Below are 21,099 nucleotides of genomic sequence, written 5' to 3'. Positions count from 1 at the left end.
ATAGCCGGTTTCTCCAAAACAGGGAAGGTGCAACTATCATTCCATCTTCCCCAGCCAGCAAAATCGAACATATCTGAAGGACATCGCCTTAGGAAAAGTTACTTAGAGGATGTCATTCATGAGATGTTGTCACCCTACTTGCAGATGATGGAAACCTTCTGCATGGAAAACATCTGCTTTACTCCACTATACTATATTGCGTATAATATAATGGAGTATAATATATATTATAATATGTGTAGTGTAGTGTGGAATATATATTATAAAGGATTATATTATAATCCTTTTCCAAATTCAGAATTTTCAGCACAGCCAGTACATGTTCTGGAATGCCCACAAATCATCTGGATTCTCTGCTTTTTCATGGAATTCCATTGGTGGCAGAACAAACATGTACATGATATCCATCCCCTGGAGAGAAGTAACTTGTTTGGTTGGGATGCAAATTTATGAAATTTATGAAAATATGAACAATTACCGAACATCATAAACTACCAAGGCTATCATCTTATGTACACATACTAGGGGATAAGACTGGTGGAACACAGTGGGACTTATTTTTGAGTAGATGAATGTAGGCCTGCATTGTAAGCTTTTATGAACTGGATGACAACCTTAGAGTTAACTTTGTGTAACAAATCCTGATCCTTTAAAAATAAGATTCCATTTTTTTACCTATTAACAGTAAATCCCACAGATTGGGTATAAAGTGCACTGGCATAATTAGAGAGTGCTAAATCTTAATCTGAATGTGGTGTGGATTCTTGACAGTGAAGGAGGAACTAGGTTGTGGAGTGATGGTAAATTTGTTCTGTATAGCACACACCACCAGAAGGTGCTGCTGTACCATCCCACACCTCCAATTCCCCTTTTCTACAATATTCCTGCATTAAACAGAGGGGTTTTCCTTGGGGTAAGAGACACCCTTGGCATTTACCTTCCACATAAATCCTAGGGATGTATCTGTCTTTGGCCACTTCCAGACAAAGCAGCTGTCCTGTTCTGTATGTGGTCTGAGTCCCCTGAGGATCAAATTATGTTGTACCAGGGGCTTGGCCATTACAAGTCCTTCCAATGTATCTCAGTTGCTTCCTTGAAGGGATGAATGCAGTTTCAGGGCAGTGAAGTGACAAAGCAGAAAGATACTGAAACTTCCAACCAGGTTAAAATGGTGATTCCAGCCAAACACTTCATTGTGGGAGCACATAGGACATTCACAAAGCAGTTGGAGATTGGACATTTCCAGAATGTATTAGAGGGAAAGGAAGAGAGAAACAACAGAGGGTCAGATGGCACTAGTGGTCAGCAAGGAGGGCATCCAGTGAGGATATTGAAAGTACTTGAAACTGACAAGGAACTGGCAACCTTTTGTCCTGCTTTTCTCCTTTTGCCGAATTATTCTTTCTTTCATTTTTCCTTCACCCCTGGCAGAAATGAAGGGGGACATCCCATCCCTTCACTTGCAGATATGTATTTGTTTCTTGCTCTATGCTTATTTAGTTTCAAGAGTGTGGCTGTGCCTCTTTCATGGAGATGTACATATAAAGGTTACCTCTCCCCTCCCAGCTCACACATCTGAGAACAGCAAAGGATGAAAACTGACTTGGAAGAATCCCCTTCACCCACTTCAATTAGGATTCCTCAGGCAGATGTAGAATCTCTAAGACTGGCTTGCGTCTGCAATAGGATACCTCTGTTCCTATCCTTTACCTCCTGCAGTGAAGAACCAATGGGCTTCATCCCATTTCATCATGCTGCTGGGCTGAAGCTTCCCATGAGTCTATGTGGACTTATCAGACTAACGGGCTGTATCAAACCCTTGGAGATGCCACGAGTGGTTCGTTATTACCGACTTTTGGCCTAGGCAGGAAATCTCATGATTAGACAAAAATTACAAACTTCTATCCAAATGAACAGTCACGATAATCTCAGTAGCTCTACACTGCCATAATGGTCTGAGAAGCACATAGAACCTGGTTAACCATCATATACTGTAAATTTCCCGCAATGACTTGGACTTAAATTAAATCAGGGGCATTTGTGGGAAATTGAAATTCTTGCTAGACTCAACACTCAGGTAATATTGAATGTTCCTTCTACTGCCTGCTGCTATGTGTTATTACTGAAGAGGCCCTTCAAAAGCACTGATAGAGCAGGAGGAAAACTACTAACACAGTTTGGAAGCTACCTCTGTGTGGGTGTGAAGACTACACAGAGCTGCAGCCAGTCCTGTATTTCCTCCCCTTTCCCTACCGTATCTGATTTTATAAACCACAAAGTCTTCTGTGATTTCTCATGTCATTTCCACTTATCAATATTGTCTGAGCAAATACTGCTTGCAAAGTGCAAGATTTCCAGTCAGGAAAATTAGATTCAGTGTTCTGCATTCTGAGACTTCCTGCATCAGCCCTTGCCATCTGGATATTTCTGAGCAAACAAAGCCACTAAGGTAGAATTTCCAAGCGTGTTGCAGTGGTTTGCGTTCCACAGCGTGAGCGCCAGACACACTGAAAAAGTATATTGTTCATGCCGCGGTGATAATGCAGGATTTGTAGTTCACAGATTCTTCAAATACGCGTCTATGACCTTCATGTTACTAGTCCAAGCACTTTCTGGGTAGTGACATGAGCTGTTGCATCACATTGCTAAGCCAATAGTTAAGTGGCGCAGACTGGGTCTTCAGGCATTACATGATCTTCTAAATATTAACTCTGTAGCAGGAATGACCGTTCAGCATAGGAAGAGAAACCTGCCAAAAAAACTGTGGATCCTGTACAAGAAAGGGGAAATTCTCAGTTCATACGTAGTTGTTCCATCGCACAGTATAGATGACTGCTTTCTCCCACAACTCTTACCAAATTTATTTTAATATGAATTTGGGCCAAGTTTGTTCAGTGGAGAGAGGGAATTAGGGACTAGAAATTGCTTTCTGTATAAATAAGCAACTGGGAAGTAAGATTGCTTATTGAAAAGGAACACAAGGAAAGAAGGAAGCTACATTCACATGACCTGTGAACCTGCCCCAAGAAAAAAATCATGGTTTACAAACCTCAGTAGCTGGAGCGAGATATGCCAGAAAAAAAAAATCAAATTATGGGCAGCCAGGTGAATATCTATGGGCCTGTCTGGTGACAGTCATGGCATATGGAAGATTGTGATTTAGAATGTAAGAGGAATAAATGAATTAAGAAGTGAAATGGAAGAAAAATAGGTATGTTGAGCGAAATTAAGAGAAAGGGGAAGTATGTAAAGGTCAGAATGAAAGTGGCTTATTTTTTGGAGAGTTGATACATAGAATTGAAGTTACGTTAGGAATGAAAGGGTTAAAATATGTCAGAAAGTTTGCATTGGTATCATCTAGTAATAGTTGAATGTTATGCTTTAGTGAATGGTGATAAGAAAAGAATCAGGGATGAGTTTCAGGAAAAATTCTGCAACGTTCTGAATGAATGCAACCCAGAGGAAAATGTTACTCTGTTAGATCACATAAATGGGTAGATAGGAAAGAGGCAAGAGAATATAGAAAAAGTGGTTCTGCCATCTGTAGACTCAAGAATGAAGGAGAACGGCAATTGTTTGGTGAGCATCTGCTTAGAAGAAAGTCTGTTCATTCTGAATAATAATTCAAACATTTGTAAGTCTCCTGAAGTTGTCATAGCAACTGTTCTGCAGAAAAGTCTAAATGGGTGATCTTTCTCCCTTACTCTCCATTTCAGAATGTCCATTTCCAATAACAACTTTATTCTTGCTTAAAAGTTGAGCAAACACAATCTCCTTTTGGCTCACCTCGCAGGGTCGATTGCTGGCAATCTTCATGTTTACACTGTTTAATGCAACCAGGGTCCCTGTGCGCTAGGAACGGGACATTTCTATTTCCTGGCTAATATTAAGACTGGCTTAATTATCTGGAGGTATGCAAAGACTGGGCTCACTCAACATACTGAACCTTAAATCCAGGTTAATAAAACACAATCTTCAAATACTGTAGTATGCTATACCCACAATAGCTTTTTTATGGCTTAATGTAAGAGTCTGGTCTGCCATGCTAAAGGCATGGCATAGGACCTGGTTTCTTGCAGGGCCACCAGTCTCCCGTAACATCTGCTCAGCAGTTTTGATCTTGCAGGGTTGGCATGCTCTGAGTTCTTTCGTTTAAACAATGTCATCTCTCAGGACCCTAGAAGTGCACCTTCTCAGTGGCAGCGCGTCCCTTCTGGAACAAGTTTCCTCCCAACATCTGGATAGCCCCCACTCTGATGTTATTTAGAAGAGCCATGAAGACCTGGTTCGTCACCCAGGTCTTCAGTTAGCGAAAGTGAGATCCTCACTTCTTTGTGCTTGCCATCTTTTTTCCTTTATTTTTTAACGTTTTCTTGTAATTTCTTTGATTGTTGTGGGCCACCCAGAGTTGTTGAGAATTGGGTGGCATACAAGTTTAATAAATTATATTATTATTATTATTATTATTATTATTATTATTATTATTATTATTATTGCAATAGCTGGGTTCCTACAACATGGTCAGTCATTAACTACTTCATTTGAGGCTAATTTAGTGAGCTGTGAAAACTCACCCATTGACTTTTAAGGATATACTGTGTGCAGTTGCCTTCTTCAGGTCAGAGTCCCAGGATCCTTTGTCAACTCTGCCTTTTAACATGGGGTTGAAGCAGGATCTCCAAGCAAGCATGTGCCTACCATTGAACTGTGCCTGTTCCTCAAGAAAAAGCAAATGGGAGAAAGGCTTAGTTGGTGAACGTGACCCTATCCATCCTATTACTTTGTGTGTGCTAAGTGTGAACTCTATCTCTTGACCTAAGTTCCTGCCGTAAATAAAGGAACTCCCTGTCTCCTTTCCACCATTAGCTAGAACTGATAGATGGTGAGACTGGATGGGTCTGGGCTCCAATTCAGAGTGATGTCCTTGTTCCCGTTTGGCATATCCTTGACTATTTACTGGAAGAAACCCATCACAGAAAGAATGATGATGAAAGAACAGCTGGAGATCTGCAAATAACTGGAACGAAACTGACCCAAGTGAAAATCCATTAACACATAAAGTCTCACAGCTGGTTGAGTTCTCTCCAACCCAGCTACACAACCTGGAGAGAGAGAAGATTGCACATCGCAACATTCTGCCACGGTCCAGGAAAAGGTTGGCTCATTAGCTTAAAAAAATACGTGCAAGCCCCATGTGAGCACTCAAAGAATGTGTTTGTCTTGGGAAGCCACTGTTACACATTATGGGACATTTATAGGGGACTTTATTATACATTTCACATATACAGAAATACAAGTAAAATTATAACAAACTTAAATGCTTGATCATAGTTACAAGACAAACATCTTTATAAATAACATAAAACTAGACCTTCAGCAGAGACATAGGGTGTCCCAGGATATATCATATATTTAATAACATATAATGACTACAGGAAAGAAATCATATAGACTAGTAGAAACATTGACTCTTCTTAAGCAATGTCTTGGCACTTACAAAACAATTTGCCCAATGACCTGTATTCTTTCAGCATGGCATCTGCAATGTTTCTCATTGACTGAAATTTTTTAAAATGTCAGGTTTCCTGGCAAGTTCTGTTCTGAGTAAAAAAAAATTTAAAAAGGAATCATGATAGAATGTGTACATTAAGACTCAAAATGGGAAAACAAATCTGTAGTAGGATAATTTTAGGGAGAAGACAGATGGGCACTAAAAAGAAATGATAGCTTTGTGCAAATGTCTGCAATTCTCTTCCTCATGTAAGACTGTATCAGCAAACTGGTTAATTCTGTAGCTACTGATTCAGTATTGCTTTGTCCTCTCCATCCTCCTGTTAAGGAAGGAGGTGCTTCATTACAGGTTGCTGATAGAGGAAAATATTGCACAGCTTCAGGTTCATATAGTCAGCTGTGAGATGTCTGCTTTCTCAGCAGCACTTGGAGAAGATTGCACTAGCAAGAGGCTAAGAGAGCAAGCAGAGGAAAAAAAGCATATCAGGGACTTTTTTCCTGCTTGCTTACTCCTCTCTGCTGCTGCCTTTCTTTATCATCTCTGCCTGATTGGTGCTGCTGAAAAAGGAATTACACCACTGCCAAATGAATGCTATCGAAGAAGTATCTCAGACAACTATCTTGAGGAACTTAATTTCATTAGTACAAGAGTGGGAAGTGCTAATAGCAACAGAGCAACCAACTATGAATACATGACACTTGGATATCAGAGAATTCATGCTGTGACCATTAACTGTTTAGAATTACATAAGGAAGAAGAATTGAAACAAACAAAATGTGCAGCAGTATTTTGGAAAGTAGACTTCAAGCAGGTGTGAAGAAAACTATTCTGAGGTACATCAGGAAGTACATCAGTATTCTCCTGGCAACCACACCTGTCATACAGAAAAGGTTAACTTGAGAAAAATTAGCACAATGTATTTATAGATTTATTAGATCTATATTTGCCTTTTTTAAAGGAGCTCATGGCAGTGTATGTAGTTCTCCCTCCTATTTTTCCCATCCCAGCAACCCTGTGAGGTAGGTTGGGCTGAAAGAGACTGACTGGCTCAAGTCACTCAGTGAGCTTCCATGGCTGAGGACATAATATACTGTAATATAATTTATATTACACTACAATGCAATATAAATGAGAATATATTTTACTAATAGATAAAACTGCAGGGCTTGGATTGATTGATTGATTGATTGATTGATTGATTATGTGCCATCAAGTCATTTTCGACTCTTAGCAACCACATAGATAGATTGTCTCCATGATGATCTGTCCCTAACCTAGTCTTTTGGGTCTTCCAACATTGCAAGACTTGTATGCAATATACAAATATGCAATATATTCTGCATTTCTAAACCCTACGGCAATATTCAGATTTCATTGTCAAATGAAACTCACTTAAATTTCAGTGGATTCACTTTTATTCCTTCCCCCAAAGAGCTGTTTGCCTTTCCAAGTCTAAAAGCAACTGTTGCTTAATTTCAGTGGCTAAGATTAAATTGACAATCTTGTAATGAGCTAAATTTTGGCTGGGTTAGAATCAAAACTCAGGGTGCGGTTTGAGGGGAGATTGTAACATATACTGTAAGTTAAGGTGACTTTCAAGGTTAGAGGTCTCATTTGGTCTCCTATTTTTGCTCTTACCTATTTGAACAGCGCATGTAATTTAGAATGACTTTGTTTCATCAGGTAAATGCTTTAGTGCGGCATCCACGTTTCTAGTCAACCATTAACTCCAAGACCTAGTGCCTCATCCAAACAATAAATCAGCTTCTGGGTTGAACATGTCAGACAGTAATTCATTAATCCTTTTTTGTGGAAAGGAAGCTACCTTTACGTAGACAACTAGCACACCAGGATAGGGATCGCTTGACAACTTTTTTTTTTCCTGATTAGGGATCTGTTTTATGAACCGCATTCCCACTATTTCTGAAGTTCGAAGGATGAGTTTGGTTGTTCATATGGCCCAAGCAGCACCACTCATGTCCCCCAAACGTTATGGTCAGCTCTATTTGGCACTTGGCCAGGACAGCACCGGGAGATTCCTGGCTACACTGGGAAGTTGAAAAAACACCTTGGCAGAAGGCATTGGATATCCTCCTGTAGGTACCAGGGTCTGGAGTTGTCTCAAGAGAGTCTTTATTTATATTTGTTTCATAACCAATGAAAAGCTGATCATGATGGGACCTACCTCATTCAGCTTCAAAAAAACCCTTGGGAAATAAATGATAAGAGCAGTTACTGGACCAGAATGAGGTTTGTTTCTGTTCACCCTTGTGCGTTTGTTTTTTCGTACATTTGGGAAAGTAATGGTGCAACAAGTCTGAATTCATCAGAAGAACTGAATATTGCATGGTTCAAAGGCATATTGGGGTTAGGTAAGGAGGAAGGGAAGAATTGCGTGACTAACAAAATGAGTATCATTTCAGCAAGTCAATAATGAAATGAAGGAGGCCAGAAAATAAGAATGTGGGTCAGACCAAAAGGTAAACTGAAGTGCCCTTGTCTTCTCACAATGCTCAGCCAGATGCCTGGAGGAAGTCTGCAAGGAAGACAAGAGAAGACTAACCTCCTCACCCCCTTCATGATCTTCAGCAAGTTGCACTCAGAGACATGTTGCTTTAAGGTTCTGAATGCAGAAAACAAAGCCCTTTAAAAATGGGAGGGGTGAAAACTGGCATACATGCATTGATGTATTAATTTATATCTCATCTATTCTCAGAGAGATCAAGGCAGCTGATATGGTGATCTCCACTCATTTTATCCTTTCAATGAAACCCTGTGGGATGGTGTGGGCTGAGTGGGAGTGACTGCCCACTGTCACCCAGTTAGCTCCATGGTTGAGCGGAGACTTGAACTTGGGTTTCTATGGTTGGTTCAACCTCTTACCCACTAAACTACAGGACACTGGCAATACACTTATGTGTGAATCTACGGTGTTCTATGAGAATGTCCTAAAGGTAGGAATTCCCTAGGTCCTTGGCTATGGATCTAGGCCTAGGATATGTTAAGGTCTGACTTTTCCCGTACAATTTGTGCCATACTGGGAACTGTTTCTCAAGAGTCCTGTCCCAGGTCTTCTTCCTGCTGTGGAGGGAAAATCACCTTTTCAACAGAAGTAATAGTTGAAGTGTGCAAATGTCCCTTCCCTGCTGATTCATTCTGCCTCTTCTCTGTTGACATTGAGAGAACCAGCAAAAACTGTGTTTTTCAAGCCAGTTTTTGGAACCTTGAGTTTGAGGTGGCATTTCCCGATGGTCTGATTCAGTCTAGATTGTTCCCAGATAATGTTTTTTTTTCTCCTGCTAGTTCTTCTTGATTGCTAAAGAAGTACATAAAAATGGAGAAGAACATAAAAGTCTATATAATCCTAATTCTTACAAAGGCCCAAAAATGCTAGGTGGAAGCCTTGTCGAACTCATGATTATATGATTTCTTTTCTCAATCTCCATGTACTAAGAAAGAAGTCCTTACTATACATTTTTATGCAATATTTTTGATTCATTCATGGGTTTGATATGTATTTGGATTTTAGATTTGTTTGCTGCTTGGTTGTTTGTTTTTTTAAGAGAGGATATGCATATCACTTCTCAGCCTTTTGGCTAAGATCAAGTGTAGTATCTTCATACTTTGAATAAATACATAGATGTATAAATAAAGAAAACAAAATCCTGAAATTTATTTAGGCTGTAGACCTTTTGAAAAATGAGTAGAAATTAATGTTTAAACTTCATAGTTCTGTGTGAAAAGAACTACACCATGACAACTCACAGTGTAAAGGGTAAAGAAACTAGGCGTAGATGGATACACGAAGGTACAAAAACTTTTGGAATGTTTTATGGAAAAGTCTTTGTTATCTCAATGGCCAAATAATAATCTTGCACAGGAAAAGTTCACTCCTGGCCATGATCTGAGAGAATGAAGAATTGCTTTCTCTGTTCCTATAGGTGATACATATTTTCCCCTCCTCTTCTGTCTGACTGAGTTCACCCATTGCATGATGCTGTTAGTTGACTTAACCATGATTTGTTCAATAAGCCATAGCTGGTTGGGTTCACCCAACATGCTACAGTGCAACTTGTGGTTTACAAAGCACAATGAGCCATAAACACACCAATCACTTGGCTGCTTGAATGGGTTTCCACCTTGTGCTGAGTCATGGATTGTTTCAACATTGTTAGCAGGGTTCACCCACAATGCTGAGATATAAAAGCATGGTTAACAGTCCACATTGCACAGAGTCACAAAGAAGCCGAAGTCATCCAGAATTCCTAAGAGGCTAAAGGATGAGGTGTCTGGAATGCCACTTGCATCATTTTTGTTAGTGTTGCAATAACGGGTTTCCATTTTCTCTGCTGGGGCAGTGGCTGGTGCTCTCTTGCCTCTGCCTGGTGAACCTTTAATCTTTGGGGACTGGAAACGTTGCCCCCCAATCTCAGCGACGCTCAGCCTTGAGCTTAAGCAAACACCAACAAAAAGAGCGGGCGGCTGAGTTGCCTTGTCAGTTTCAAAGACCAGGTGGCTGAGAGCATTACAGGAAGGGAACAGGTTCCATCTCTCCCTTGCAGCACAGACATCTCCTTCCTTCTTGGAGAATTTGGAAGGCTCACTACCATCAGTGATGAAGAAAGAGTTTGAGACCTTGCAACTGGTAAGGAGGATGATCTTTTCCCAAAACCTTTAGGCTTTAATAAATTATTCCAAGGAAGCTGCCTATTGCAGATGATTTCCAGAATTCCTGGGTGTGTAACCAGGGGATGCGGGGTGAGATTTCAGTGGATGTAGAGTGCATCTCTCCTGAAGCCTGCTCCTCTTGCCTCAAGATCTGGATTTCTCTACTGATTTGGGCCCAATTTCCTTGGAGTTCATTTGCAAATGGGGAGTGAAGCAGATGTTTAGAACAGCGTTTCTCAACCTTGGCAACTTTAAGATATGTGGACTTCACCTCCCAGGATTCTCCAGCCAACTTAGCTGGCTGGGGAATTCTGGGAGCTGAAGTCCACATATCTTAAAGTTGCCAAGGTTGAGAAATGCTGGTTTTGGAGTATCAGAATATGGACAGCTTAGGAACTGAATAACCACAAAACACAGGATGTTTCTAAGGACAGTGATATATGAAGAGGATTCCAGTGCTCTAGTATTCTGTGCAGATCCTACCAATATGAGGCTGGGCAGTCACTTGTCGGGTTCACCTATCACCCTGAGTTGTTTTAATCATGGTTTATTGAACAAGATGTAATGATACTTGTTAAAAAGTAACACTAAGCCATATGCTATGGTTTATTAGCCGAGCTGGGTTTATTAGCGTGGGATTACACTTTGCAGTAAGCCTGAACTCAGCTGACCACAGTAGAGCAATGTGGGAACCAAATCATTTTGTCATGTCAGTGTCAGCCATCCAATTCACAATTGAAGATAAAAGGAAGCATCACTTTCACACACTGCCTCATAAATGTATGGAATCCTCTACTCCAGGCTGGGTTTTGTGGGTTTTGCTTTAGCACGTTACATGTATCCCTGTGATTTATGACTGAGTGTGATCTGTGTGAACACTGTGAACTGGGCTTAACCAAGCAATGACTTGATGCAGAGGTTCCCAAACATTCTTGGTTCATGGCACCCTTAGTGTCTCCATAATTTTTTCCTGGAGCCCCTAGCCCAAAACTGTGGACTACCTTGAGCTGGTGGTTCATGATCACATGGTACCCTGTGACTTTGCTGCAGCACCCTGGAGCATCCTGGCACACAGTTTGGGAGCGGTGGGCTTAGTGCAAAATGCAAACTCACCCAAAATAACAATAACTGTTTAGGGAACTGTTTAGAATGCAATTCTTGTTGGAGCTATGAATGAAAGAGCCTTCTGTTTCTCACTGGTTCTTCATCTTCAGCAGAAGTGATGCTCTCTCTCAGATGCTGGACCAAGCAATAATGGGTGAGCGCCAGCTGCTTTCCCACGCCCTGTTGCTTCTGAGATTTCTAGTGACATCTAGTTGATCATGGCTGGAAACAGGATACTAGGGTGTGGGAAATGTTGGCCTGATCTGGCAACTCTTCTCCTATGTTCTTACAGTGGCATGAAATATGTGAGCAAATATCATTTGTTTCTGAAACAAAGTCACCACTTCTGTAGAGAGAATATATATTCTTATAAACCAGTAAACTATTATAAACTATTGTATTTAACTAATATAAACTATTAGTAGAATCAGTGTAATATTAGGGTACTATTACTTGAATCAATGTCCCTGTTAGAAACAGATTTAGAAACATGTGCTATCGTTGCCTCATCATGGAGGTCAAGAAAGGTCACAGGCTGAATGATGCAATACTATTTCAACCCCACTCCAGCCTTCTTGGTTGCCCAAAAGTGGAATCCTGAAAGACTAGTGTAAATATTTACAGTTTGTACTATATATAGAGCTAGACTTTGACGGTTTTAAAGAGCAAGCTGATCAATAAAATGCCTCCTTATCTTAACCAGTAACTAAAAATAGAAGAATGGGAGGAAGCTGTTTTGACTGTGTGATCACTACTTAATTAGCCATCATTCCATAAGTAAACTTAAAGTGGACTAGGAAATGAGACAATGATAAAAATCTGTGCATCCAAATTGGAGTTCTAGAGCTATGTGTTTATGAGATACTCCTTTTCTTAATGCTTTTTCACTTATGTTATGTTGAGTGGCAATCTTTGTAAATTTTCCAGGTTTTGGGAACAGTTGTAAGTTTACATCAGCAGGCAAAAGCCTGATTTTCTCTCTTGTTAGAGAATGTGTTGGTTGTGATATTTCGTTGCCAGTTTTTTATTTACTGTATTGCATCGATACCATGACCTTCAGATAATCTAGAACAGATAGTATTTAGCCTTTTAAAAAATTTCACAACAAGGGAAGCTAGCCAGAGTTGTAGAAGTAGACATAGATTACCTAGTAAACTCTGTAGCCATGTGAGAACTGGAAGATAATTTTCCCTTAAACCATTTTCTCAACTGCATGCTTTTTATCAGATACAGATGCTAAATAGAAGAGAAGAAGAAACCAAGGTTATACACTTTCAAAGTACAGTGTCCATCTTCTTGAACCTTTCTTGTGTCTCTTCCCTCATAGGTGGAGCAGATCCTATCTGAATTCCAGCTACAGGAAGAGGATTTGAAGAAGGTGATGCGTCGGATGCAGAAGGAAATGGACCGAGGCTTAAAATTAGAGACACATGAGGAGGCCTCAGTGAAGATGCTGCCCACATATGTACGGTCTACACCAGAAGGATCAGGTACTTGTTGCCTTATTAGAAATAGTTGGTGTGAGATGCAAACTTAGATAGTCTCCAAAGACTATCCTGGACTTCTAGTCCTGGGCTAGAAATAGAGGCATGTTAATATTAACCATCATCTTATTTAAATGTTTGCTCAAGCTGATCTTTCAGTCATGGGGTTCTTCTGGAGGCCATTGATCCAGGTTGTTTTCCAAAGACATAAATTGACATGGTGTCACACTCTGGGATTACAGAAGTTGGAGATTTCCTATCTTTGGATCTCGGGGGTACCAATTTCCGAGTGATGCTGGTCAAGGTGGGAGATGATGAGGAAGGGCAATGGAAGGTGAAGACAAAACATCAAATGTATTCCATTCCAGAGGATGCCATGACAGGAACCGCTGAAATGGTGAGTTGATCCTCAGGCCAAAGGAACCAAATGATATGTGGGCTGGATTTGCACAACACAACAGGCTAGGCTAAAATGAGGTTAGGTAATTTGTGAGTCAAGGTGTTATGCAAACCTAGCCATTGCATATAGCTAATTAACTATTTCAGTAGGAAAGTACAATGGTATATGAGTGTAGCAGTTGCATTTTGTTAATAAATGTGCAGAGTTAGTATATTACAAGAACTCAGCTGAGGGTAAGTTCAAATGTGCAATCCCAATGTGGATACAAATATGTAAGTCACATGGTTTGTGTCACAATGTATGTGTCACCATTTGCTCCGTTGCTGATGCCGATGTCTAGGACAGAAATGACTGGAAGTCATGCTCTCAGAGGCAGTTGGAGATATAATCTCCACAATTGTTGACTTTGTGATATTGTTTTGTAAGGGTACTAAAAAGAACTCTACCATAGGGTCTTCTGTGTCTGAACTTTGGTATTCACGTAATGTGGTTGGGTCTTGGTGCCTATAGTTGTTACATTTAATTGATTTTGCTTGTTTATGTTACTATTCGATGGATAGTATTACTGCACATTGTTTTTTGATTATGTAGACTGTAGATTGCTCCAAGTCATCCCAGATTTGGCAGTACAACAGGTATAATGATTAACTAAATAAATTCTGGAAGAATTACCTTTAAATAAACAAGTATAATATGGAAATATGGTATTCAGTGTCCAAGGGGAAACAAACAGAAAAGCTGTTGGAGATTTCTTCTTTTCAGATGGCTGAGCCAGATAGTTCTTTGGTTTTTGTAGTTTAAATAGGTTGTAAGATTGGAGAGGCATAAGAGTAAAGCTTAATAATAAACCATAATAAAGACATTGAATTGGGTTGTGAATTCTCAATCTTTCTGCAGAGCATCTCAAAAGACACATGGTCTACGGAGCTTTCCATATTGGTCAGATGCAAAAAAAACCCCTCCAAGTTCCTACAGCTACTAGAAAGTCAGTGTGGTGTAGTGATTAAAGTGGGTGGACTAATACTGGGAAGATCCAGGTTCATGTTCACCTTCAGTCATGGAAACTCACTGGGTTATTTTGAGCTAGTCACTCTTTCTCAGCTTACTCTACCTCATGATTTGGTTGCTGTACAGATAAAATGTAGGGGTGCTCATTTAAGCCAACTCTGAACAAAAAATTGAAAAATAAATAAATGAATGGATTTGCAGAAGAGGGAATTTTGAGTAGTTTATAGTTGTCATGCAGATCAATTACAATGGCATCCCAGTGCCACATTTTGGAAATTGATGACAATACACAGACAGACAGACAGACAACACACTAGGTCAACCTTTGGCCATGTAGTCCAATATTGTCCACTGTGATTAGAAGCACCTTTGGGATCACAGATAACATTCTTTCATGTCCCCTGCTACTTGGCCCTTCTAGCTGGAGATGTGGGGGCCTGAACCTGGCAACTTTGACTTGTAAAGTATGTCACCCATTGCAGTAGGCTGTTGGCTCTTGTTCAGATGGGCAATTGAAAAAGAAAAACAGGTTCTGAAATTTTAATGATTCTGTGTAAAGCTGCCTATGAACTACCATTATAATGGGAGCCAAGTGATTGTCCCATCACTACAGAAACTAAGTTAATGAGTCTATGATAGCAGCACCGAGCTTGTGAGAAAGTGAGTTTGGCTCCTTTCGTGCTCTGCTTTTTAAATGTCAGTAAGGAGTTTTCTGTTCCTGCTGATTTTTTATGTGATGTGATTATACTATCTCTCATTTTAAATTCCTTCAGTTGTATAGTGAATGTTTCTAGAATGATTCCTACTATTTTCAGAGTACATCATCCTGAATATCAGATAGGCAGAAAACACAATTTATCCTTTCCATAAGGAACAGTTGTGTAGATGTTTCAGCAGATATCACAAGTCATGGTAACAGCACAGCTATCAAAGACCTGCACAACTGTTGGAAGGATGTGGGTGTTGTGCTCTCACCCTAGGACAGTGTTTCTCAACCTTGGCAACTTTAAGATGCTTGGACTTCAACCCCCAGAATTCCCCACCCAGCATGGCTGGCTGGGGAATTCTGAGAGTTGAAGTTCAGGCATCTTAAAGTTGCCAAGGTTGAGAAACATGCCCTGGGTTTTGTTGTCTTCCTCATTGTCCAAGAACCTAGGTTAGACAGCTGTTGAATAAGCATGTTGCTTATTGAAGTGAAAGAAAATATTCACTGAATGGCAGTAGCAATTTTTGTGTCTCTTCCTCAGCTCTTTGATTATATTTCGGAATGCATCTCTGACTTCCTGGACAAACACCAGATGAAGCACAAAAAGCTGCCTCTGGGCTTTACATTTTCCTTCCCTGTTCGACATGAAGACATTGATAAGGTGGGATTTGAAACCAGGGATTTGTACCCTGCTTTGGTGCTCTCTGCTTTTGCCTGCATGACTTTCTCACAGGAGCTGGTAAATCATTCATAACCATACATCCCAAAACTATGGGAGTGTGCAGTGTTCCTTCTGCCACAAATGATGACAATATAGTAAGGGCTCAAGACAGATTGAAGCTTGGGAGAAAATCTGCCAAGTCAAAAATCAGACAAACAAGCAAAAACCAATCACCTCATGCTATGGAAGCTCAGAAGATGATCAACTGCTATATAAGATTACTTCTGTTTTAAAACAAGGTGAAGCACTTTGGTGGTGTTAGCCCTGAAAATCAGCATAAAACCTAGATAAATATATGTTGGACCTAGATTTAGTCTGATTTAGAGTACTAATGTTTAATGTAATATATTTAAACTGAGACTGCTCTAAAGAGGATAAAACCTGGATACCGTACATCCAATGGAGTTTGATTAATGTAAAAACCTGCCAAGGGAAATGTGTCATTCTACTGATGTAAGTGGATCCATACTAGGTGAGCTTCCAGATAGATACTTCAGCAGCCAGCGGACTGTGTTAGCCCATGAACCACTGTGTGATTTCATGAATGGCTTGCCCCCTGAAAACTATAGGATTGTAGACGTCTTGCAAAATTATAACAGCCTCACACTGCATTCTTCCTTTATCTCCTGTAAGAATGTGGGAGGGGAGAAGATAGGTTTGTTAATACAGCATCTGCTGAAGAGAAGATCGTAAGTCATTATATTTCATAACTTTAGGTTTTATTATTGCACTTCTTTCTTCTTTCTTCTTCTTTCTTTCTTTTCTATCTTTTCCTTTAGATTTGTTTTTTACTTGATGTAAAATTCTCAATAAATATAAGTTTTAAAAATCTCCAAGAAGAATGTGAAGAGTTTGTGAGATCTTCTGTAGAATTTCATCATTCTGACATGAGATCTGGGACAGGATTATCTAAATCAGGCAATCTGCAATTATTCTCCACTGCTGGTACATAGAAAGAAGAAAGTGCAAAAGCTGGCTTGCAGCTAAACCTCAAAAAAACCAAGATTATGGCAACCAGCTTGATTGATAACTGGCAAATAGAGGGAGAAAGTGTAGAAGCAGTGAAAGACTTTGTATTCCTAGGTGCGAAGATTACTGCAGATGCTGACTGAAGTCAGGAAATCAGAAGACGCTTAATCCTTGGGAGAAGAGCAATGACAAATCTTGATAAAATAGTTAAGAGCAGAGACATCACACTGACAACAAAGGTCCGCATTGTTAAAGCAATGGTGTTCCCTGTAGTAACATATGGCTGCGAGAGCTGGACCATAAGGAAGGCTGAGCGAAGGAAGATCGATGCTTTTGAACTGTGGTGTTGGAGGAAAATTCTGAGAGTGCCTTGGACTGCAAGAAGATCAAACCAGTCCATCCTCCAGGCAATAAAGCCAGACTGCTCACTTGAGGGAATGATATTAAAGGCAAAACTGAAATACTTTGGCCACATAATGAGAAGACAGGACACCCTGGAGAAGATGCTGATGCTAGGGAGAGTGGAGGGCAAAAGGAAGAGGGGCTGACCAAGGGCAAGGTGGATGGATGATATTCTAGAGGTGACGGACTTGTCCCTGGGGGAGCTGGGGGTGTTGATGACTGACAGGAAGCTCTGGCGTGGGCTGGTCCATGAAGTCATGAAGAGTCGGAAGTGACTAAATGAATAAACAACAACAACAAGCCGGTACATAGTTGCCTACATCTGCAGGCCTTCCTGATTACTGCCTGGCTCTTTTTTGGCTTGCAACGTGTAGCTTCTGAATTGTATATTGTTTATTTCAGCCACAGAATTGTGCTTGTTTTGCCAAGTTTGAGCTGATTCTTTCCATGTCCTGATTTGTAGGGAATTTTGCTGAACTGGACAAAAGGCTTCAAAGCATCTGGAGCTGAAGGGAACAATATTGTGGGACTTCTGAGAGACGCTATCAAGCGAAGAGGGGTGAGATGAACATCAGTTGAAAATGTTCGGTGCATTACTTCTTTTCAGTTAATCCTTGGGGTCAGGAAAAGCAGCCTTCTAACAAATTGGGCAGCTTGCTCATTGAGCATAATGCTGCCTACTCCCTAGCACAGAGCTTTCCAAACTGTGTGTCGCAACACGTCGGTGTCTCTGCTGCAGTGTGTAGGTGTGTCGCACAGTCGAGGCATCATACAGGTACTGTGCATGCGCAGTTTGCGTAATCGGGTCGAAACAGCTGGTTCCGCGTGACTTCCGGTGACGTGGCCGCACCTGCAGCGTGTTAGCGCGTCACCAACATGGAACGTCTGGAAAGCTCTGCTGTAGCAGTTCTGCAAGGCAAAGTTAAGATGTTGGGATAAGGTACCGCAGTGTAGGAATCACTTAACCTGTCCTGTGCTCCCTAAGCATCGATTGCATTTCTCAGGCACTGTCATGTAAGATGAAGAACTAGATGGGCACAACTTTGTGCTTTGCTTTTAGCAGCAGAATATTTAGGGTTGTTCCTACTCCCGATGGCAAGCAGAAACCTTTTGTATGACTGTTTACGAGGATTTTTAAAGTGGAGATGTCAAGGGTTAAACTAGATCCTTCCTGCGTTATAACAGAAGGAGCAACCAGACCTCTAAAAATATGGCAACATCTGTGTGATGGCTACACAGACCTCTGAAATGAATCCATTATTCATTATTTCATATGAAGGACCCTCAGAGTGAGGGGAACAATTTGGATAGAAGCAATCCTTCCCTTGGAGACTGGAGGGAGGGCTCACCTGCTGATTACATCTGCTTTCCGATTAGTCTCAGCTCTCTGTAGGTGCAGAACAATCAAGAAGCATGACACTTCCTGGAATAAGTCAAAGGGGGTAGATCTCTTCTCCAAGGAATTTATAATCTAGTCTTCAACACAAGGGGAGCTGGGAGGGAAGGGAGGGGAAATGGGAAGGTTAGGAAACCTGCTTCCCTCTTCCATTATTCCAGATCTGCAGGAATGATGATGGAATGGCCACCTTAAAACCCAATGACAGATAACAAAAGGAACATAACATTGTCTTTTTTGTGGTGCAGCATGACAAATCCTATTTTGGTTTTGTGCAGAATGTTAGGAAAACACCAGAGGAGGTTACCCCAATCTCTGTAGCCTACAGAGACAACATCCCCCCTCCCAATTCTGTCTCTGCCTTCCAACACCCCAGGAGTTATTTGACTATAAAATTCTAGTCGTTAGTCATTCCACATACGTTGCCTTTGTCAGCCAGGTTATTTCCTGAGAACCCCATAAGTAACAATGCTTTTCTCAACCCACTGCAGGATTTTGAGATGGATGTAGTTGCAATGGTCAATGACACAGTAGCAACAATGATATCCTGCTATTATGAGGATCACAGATGTGAAGTTGGCATGATTGTGGGTAAGTGGACTTGCCAGGTTTATAGACTTCCCCCTGGGCACAATCATTGCAATCTGAGCAACTCATTCTTGCTGATTCATACTGAACCTAGTTTTATAGAGAGACTGCCTTAAATCTACCTAGCCTGATATTATCCTGGTGGCCTCCACTGTTTCTAGTCAGCATGCCCATAAAATGTATTGCCTGGGGATGATGGCAGTTATACTCAAACAAGTCTGGAAGGCATCAGTTTGGGGAAAGGTGGTCTATTCTGTTTGGGAACAGTTCTCCTCCCATCATAGTTAACCTGATTCTTCTAATATTATAGTAACATCTCTGGATGTTACTGAAAGTTCAGTTCCCAGCACTTCCAGCCAGTGATGAGATTTGTTGGACCAATAGTTCTCCAACAAGTTCTGATTATAGGTGTTTGTATGGATATTGTAGGAAACCATGGACTTTGCCATTTTGAGCTATGGTCCTTGCTCAGAGCTATAGCTTCTAATAAGCTGGACACAATTAGTACATCTTTGCAAATGGCTCCTTCTGCAGACCTGCCGCTGATTCATTCGGTATGGTCAATGAACCTTACCTATGGATACATGAATGAGTTCCTTGTTGTTTCTGTCAGATTTTTGAAAGAACAGAATGGAAACAGAAAGAACAGGCTTTTTCCTGTAATGGGTAGGTGCTAAAGAACTATAATGTGAGGCAAGAGTTCTGCTCCATTTATCCAAAGATGAGTAATACTGTTTGTAGTACAGATAGTAGGTTGCCTGGAAATTTGTGTTTTGTTTTGTCTTTTTAGCTCAGGTGCTCGATATGGCCAAATTCTTCTGAAACTATTATTATGATGTGACTATTCTGGGAACAGCTATTATATATCCAGTGGACATTGTCAAGCAGTACTTTTTAACAGCACTGAAGTCCTTTCTGACATCCTAAATATATATTAGCTGCAGCGACAACAGTAATGACTCTGCTTCACTTGATTAAATGCTAGTTAAGGGACAAAATGGCGCTTTCACACCAGGAAGCCGCAGGTGTTTTACAACATAGGAGTCAGAAGCACTCTGCATAATTTCCTTCTGCCAAGTTATAAATTCTACATCGCTGTCAGGATGTGTTCACGTAATCTTCAGCATCTCACCTTACATTAGCCTTTATATGTGCCTTAGCAATGCATTGAGATTAATTGGACGCAGGGTAAAATGTCTGCCTCCAAAAAACTCAAAATGGACAAGGATAACAAAGATGTGGCAAGGGTCTCCCTGATGATGCTTGGGCTGTGGCTGACTGGGGGAATCTCTTTGCTTTCTCTTCCCTTAGGCACAGGTTGCAATGCTTGCTACATGGAGGAAATGGAAAATGTGGAACTGGTGGAAGGAGATGAAGGACGGATGTGCGTGAACACTGAATGGGGGGCTTTTGGGGAGTCAGGAGAGTTAGACGAGTTCCTCTTGGAGTACGATCGTGTGGTGGACGAAACCTCGCTTAACCCCGGTCAGCAGCTGTAAGGAATACAACAGATAAAGTTAACCTAATTGTTTATTGCTGTTCCAAGTTTCATACTTTTCTCTGGTGATCAGGGAACGGGGACAAGGCTCTGAAGCTGGCATTAAAGCTTTGGTCTCATTGTAGCATCCAGGCACAAGTCACGAGTTTGGGATGATCACAGGCAATTACTTGCGTTATCATTCCTCTCCATGGTGCTAATTTTAAGACTAGAGCAGTGTTTCTCAACCTTAGCAATTTTAAGATGGGTGGACTTCAAGTCCCAGAATTCCCCAGCGTGCTGGCTGGGGAATTCTGGAAGTACAGTTGAGAAACATTGGACTAGAGAGTAAAACCAGCCATGCATTTCTGAGCTTAGAGCAAGGATGGGCAGTCTATCTGTCGAAAGCTGCTTTGGTTTAGAAGTAATCTGTTGGGGATCACATGCAGTAGTGAATAGTGCTTAAGCTAGAGATGAGGGGGGACACTTGTTCTCTCTCTTTCTGCCAGCCCTCCTTTCCTCTTGCTCTTTTCTTTTGTCCTGCATCCTTTTCTTCCCCTCTCCCAAACAGCAGATTGCCAGGGAAGAGAGCTTTTATCAAAATCTGGATTAATCCTTTGCAAAAGTCCAAGATCACATGGCATTCTTTGGGCTACATATAGCC

General features: G+C 40.9%; 1 protein-coding gene and 1 pseudogene across 3 annotated transcripts in view; both read left to right on the top strand.

The window, feature by feature from the left end:
- GCK (glucokinase) overlaps window positions 1–21,099 on the top strand; it is a 30,186-nt gene that overhangs the window by 2,010 nt on the left and 7,077 nt on the right. The window contains exons 1-7 of one of the 3 annotated variants that reach the window (XM_063311093.1): window positions 9,764–10,157; window positions 12,612–12,774; window positions 13,011–13,165; window positions 15,424–15,543; window positions 17,438–17,533; window positions 18,862–18,961; window positions 20,270–20,453. In XM_063311093.1, coding sequence (XP_063167163.1) covers window positions 10,128–10,157; window positions 12,612–12,774; window positions 13,011–13,165; window positions 15,424–15,543; window positions 17,438–17,533; window positions 18,862–18,961; window positions 20,270–20,453 — 848 coding nt within the window. In that variant the 5' untranslated portion in view covers window positions 9,764–10,127. Of the gene's footprint in view, window positions 1–9,763; window positions 10,158–12,611; window positions 12,775–13,010; window positions 13,166–15,423; window positions 15,544–17,437; window positions 17,534–18,861; window positions 18,962–20,269; window positions 20,454–21,099 lie in introns of those variants that run through there. The other 2 variants (XM_063311092.1, XM_063311094.1) reach the window with 2 other exon arrangements.
- Window positions 9,089–9,206, top strand: LOC134503019 (U2 spliceosomal RNA; annotated as a pseudogene).

This window comes from Candoia aspera, chromosome 9 (assembly GCF_035149785.1).
Source record: "Candoia aspera isolate rCanAsp1 chromosome 9, rCanAsp1.hap2, whole genome shotgun sequence".
Classification (NCBI taxonomy): Eukaryota; Metazoa; Chordata; class Lepidosauria; order Squamata; family Boidae; genus Candoia; species Candoia aspera.
This window is presented reverse-complemented; position numbering and strand designations above follow the sequence as displayed.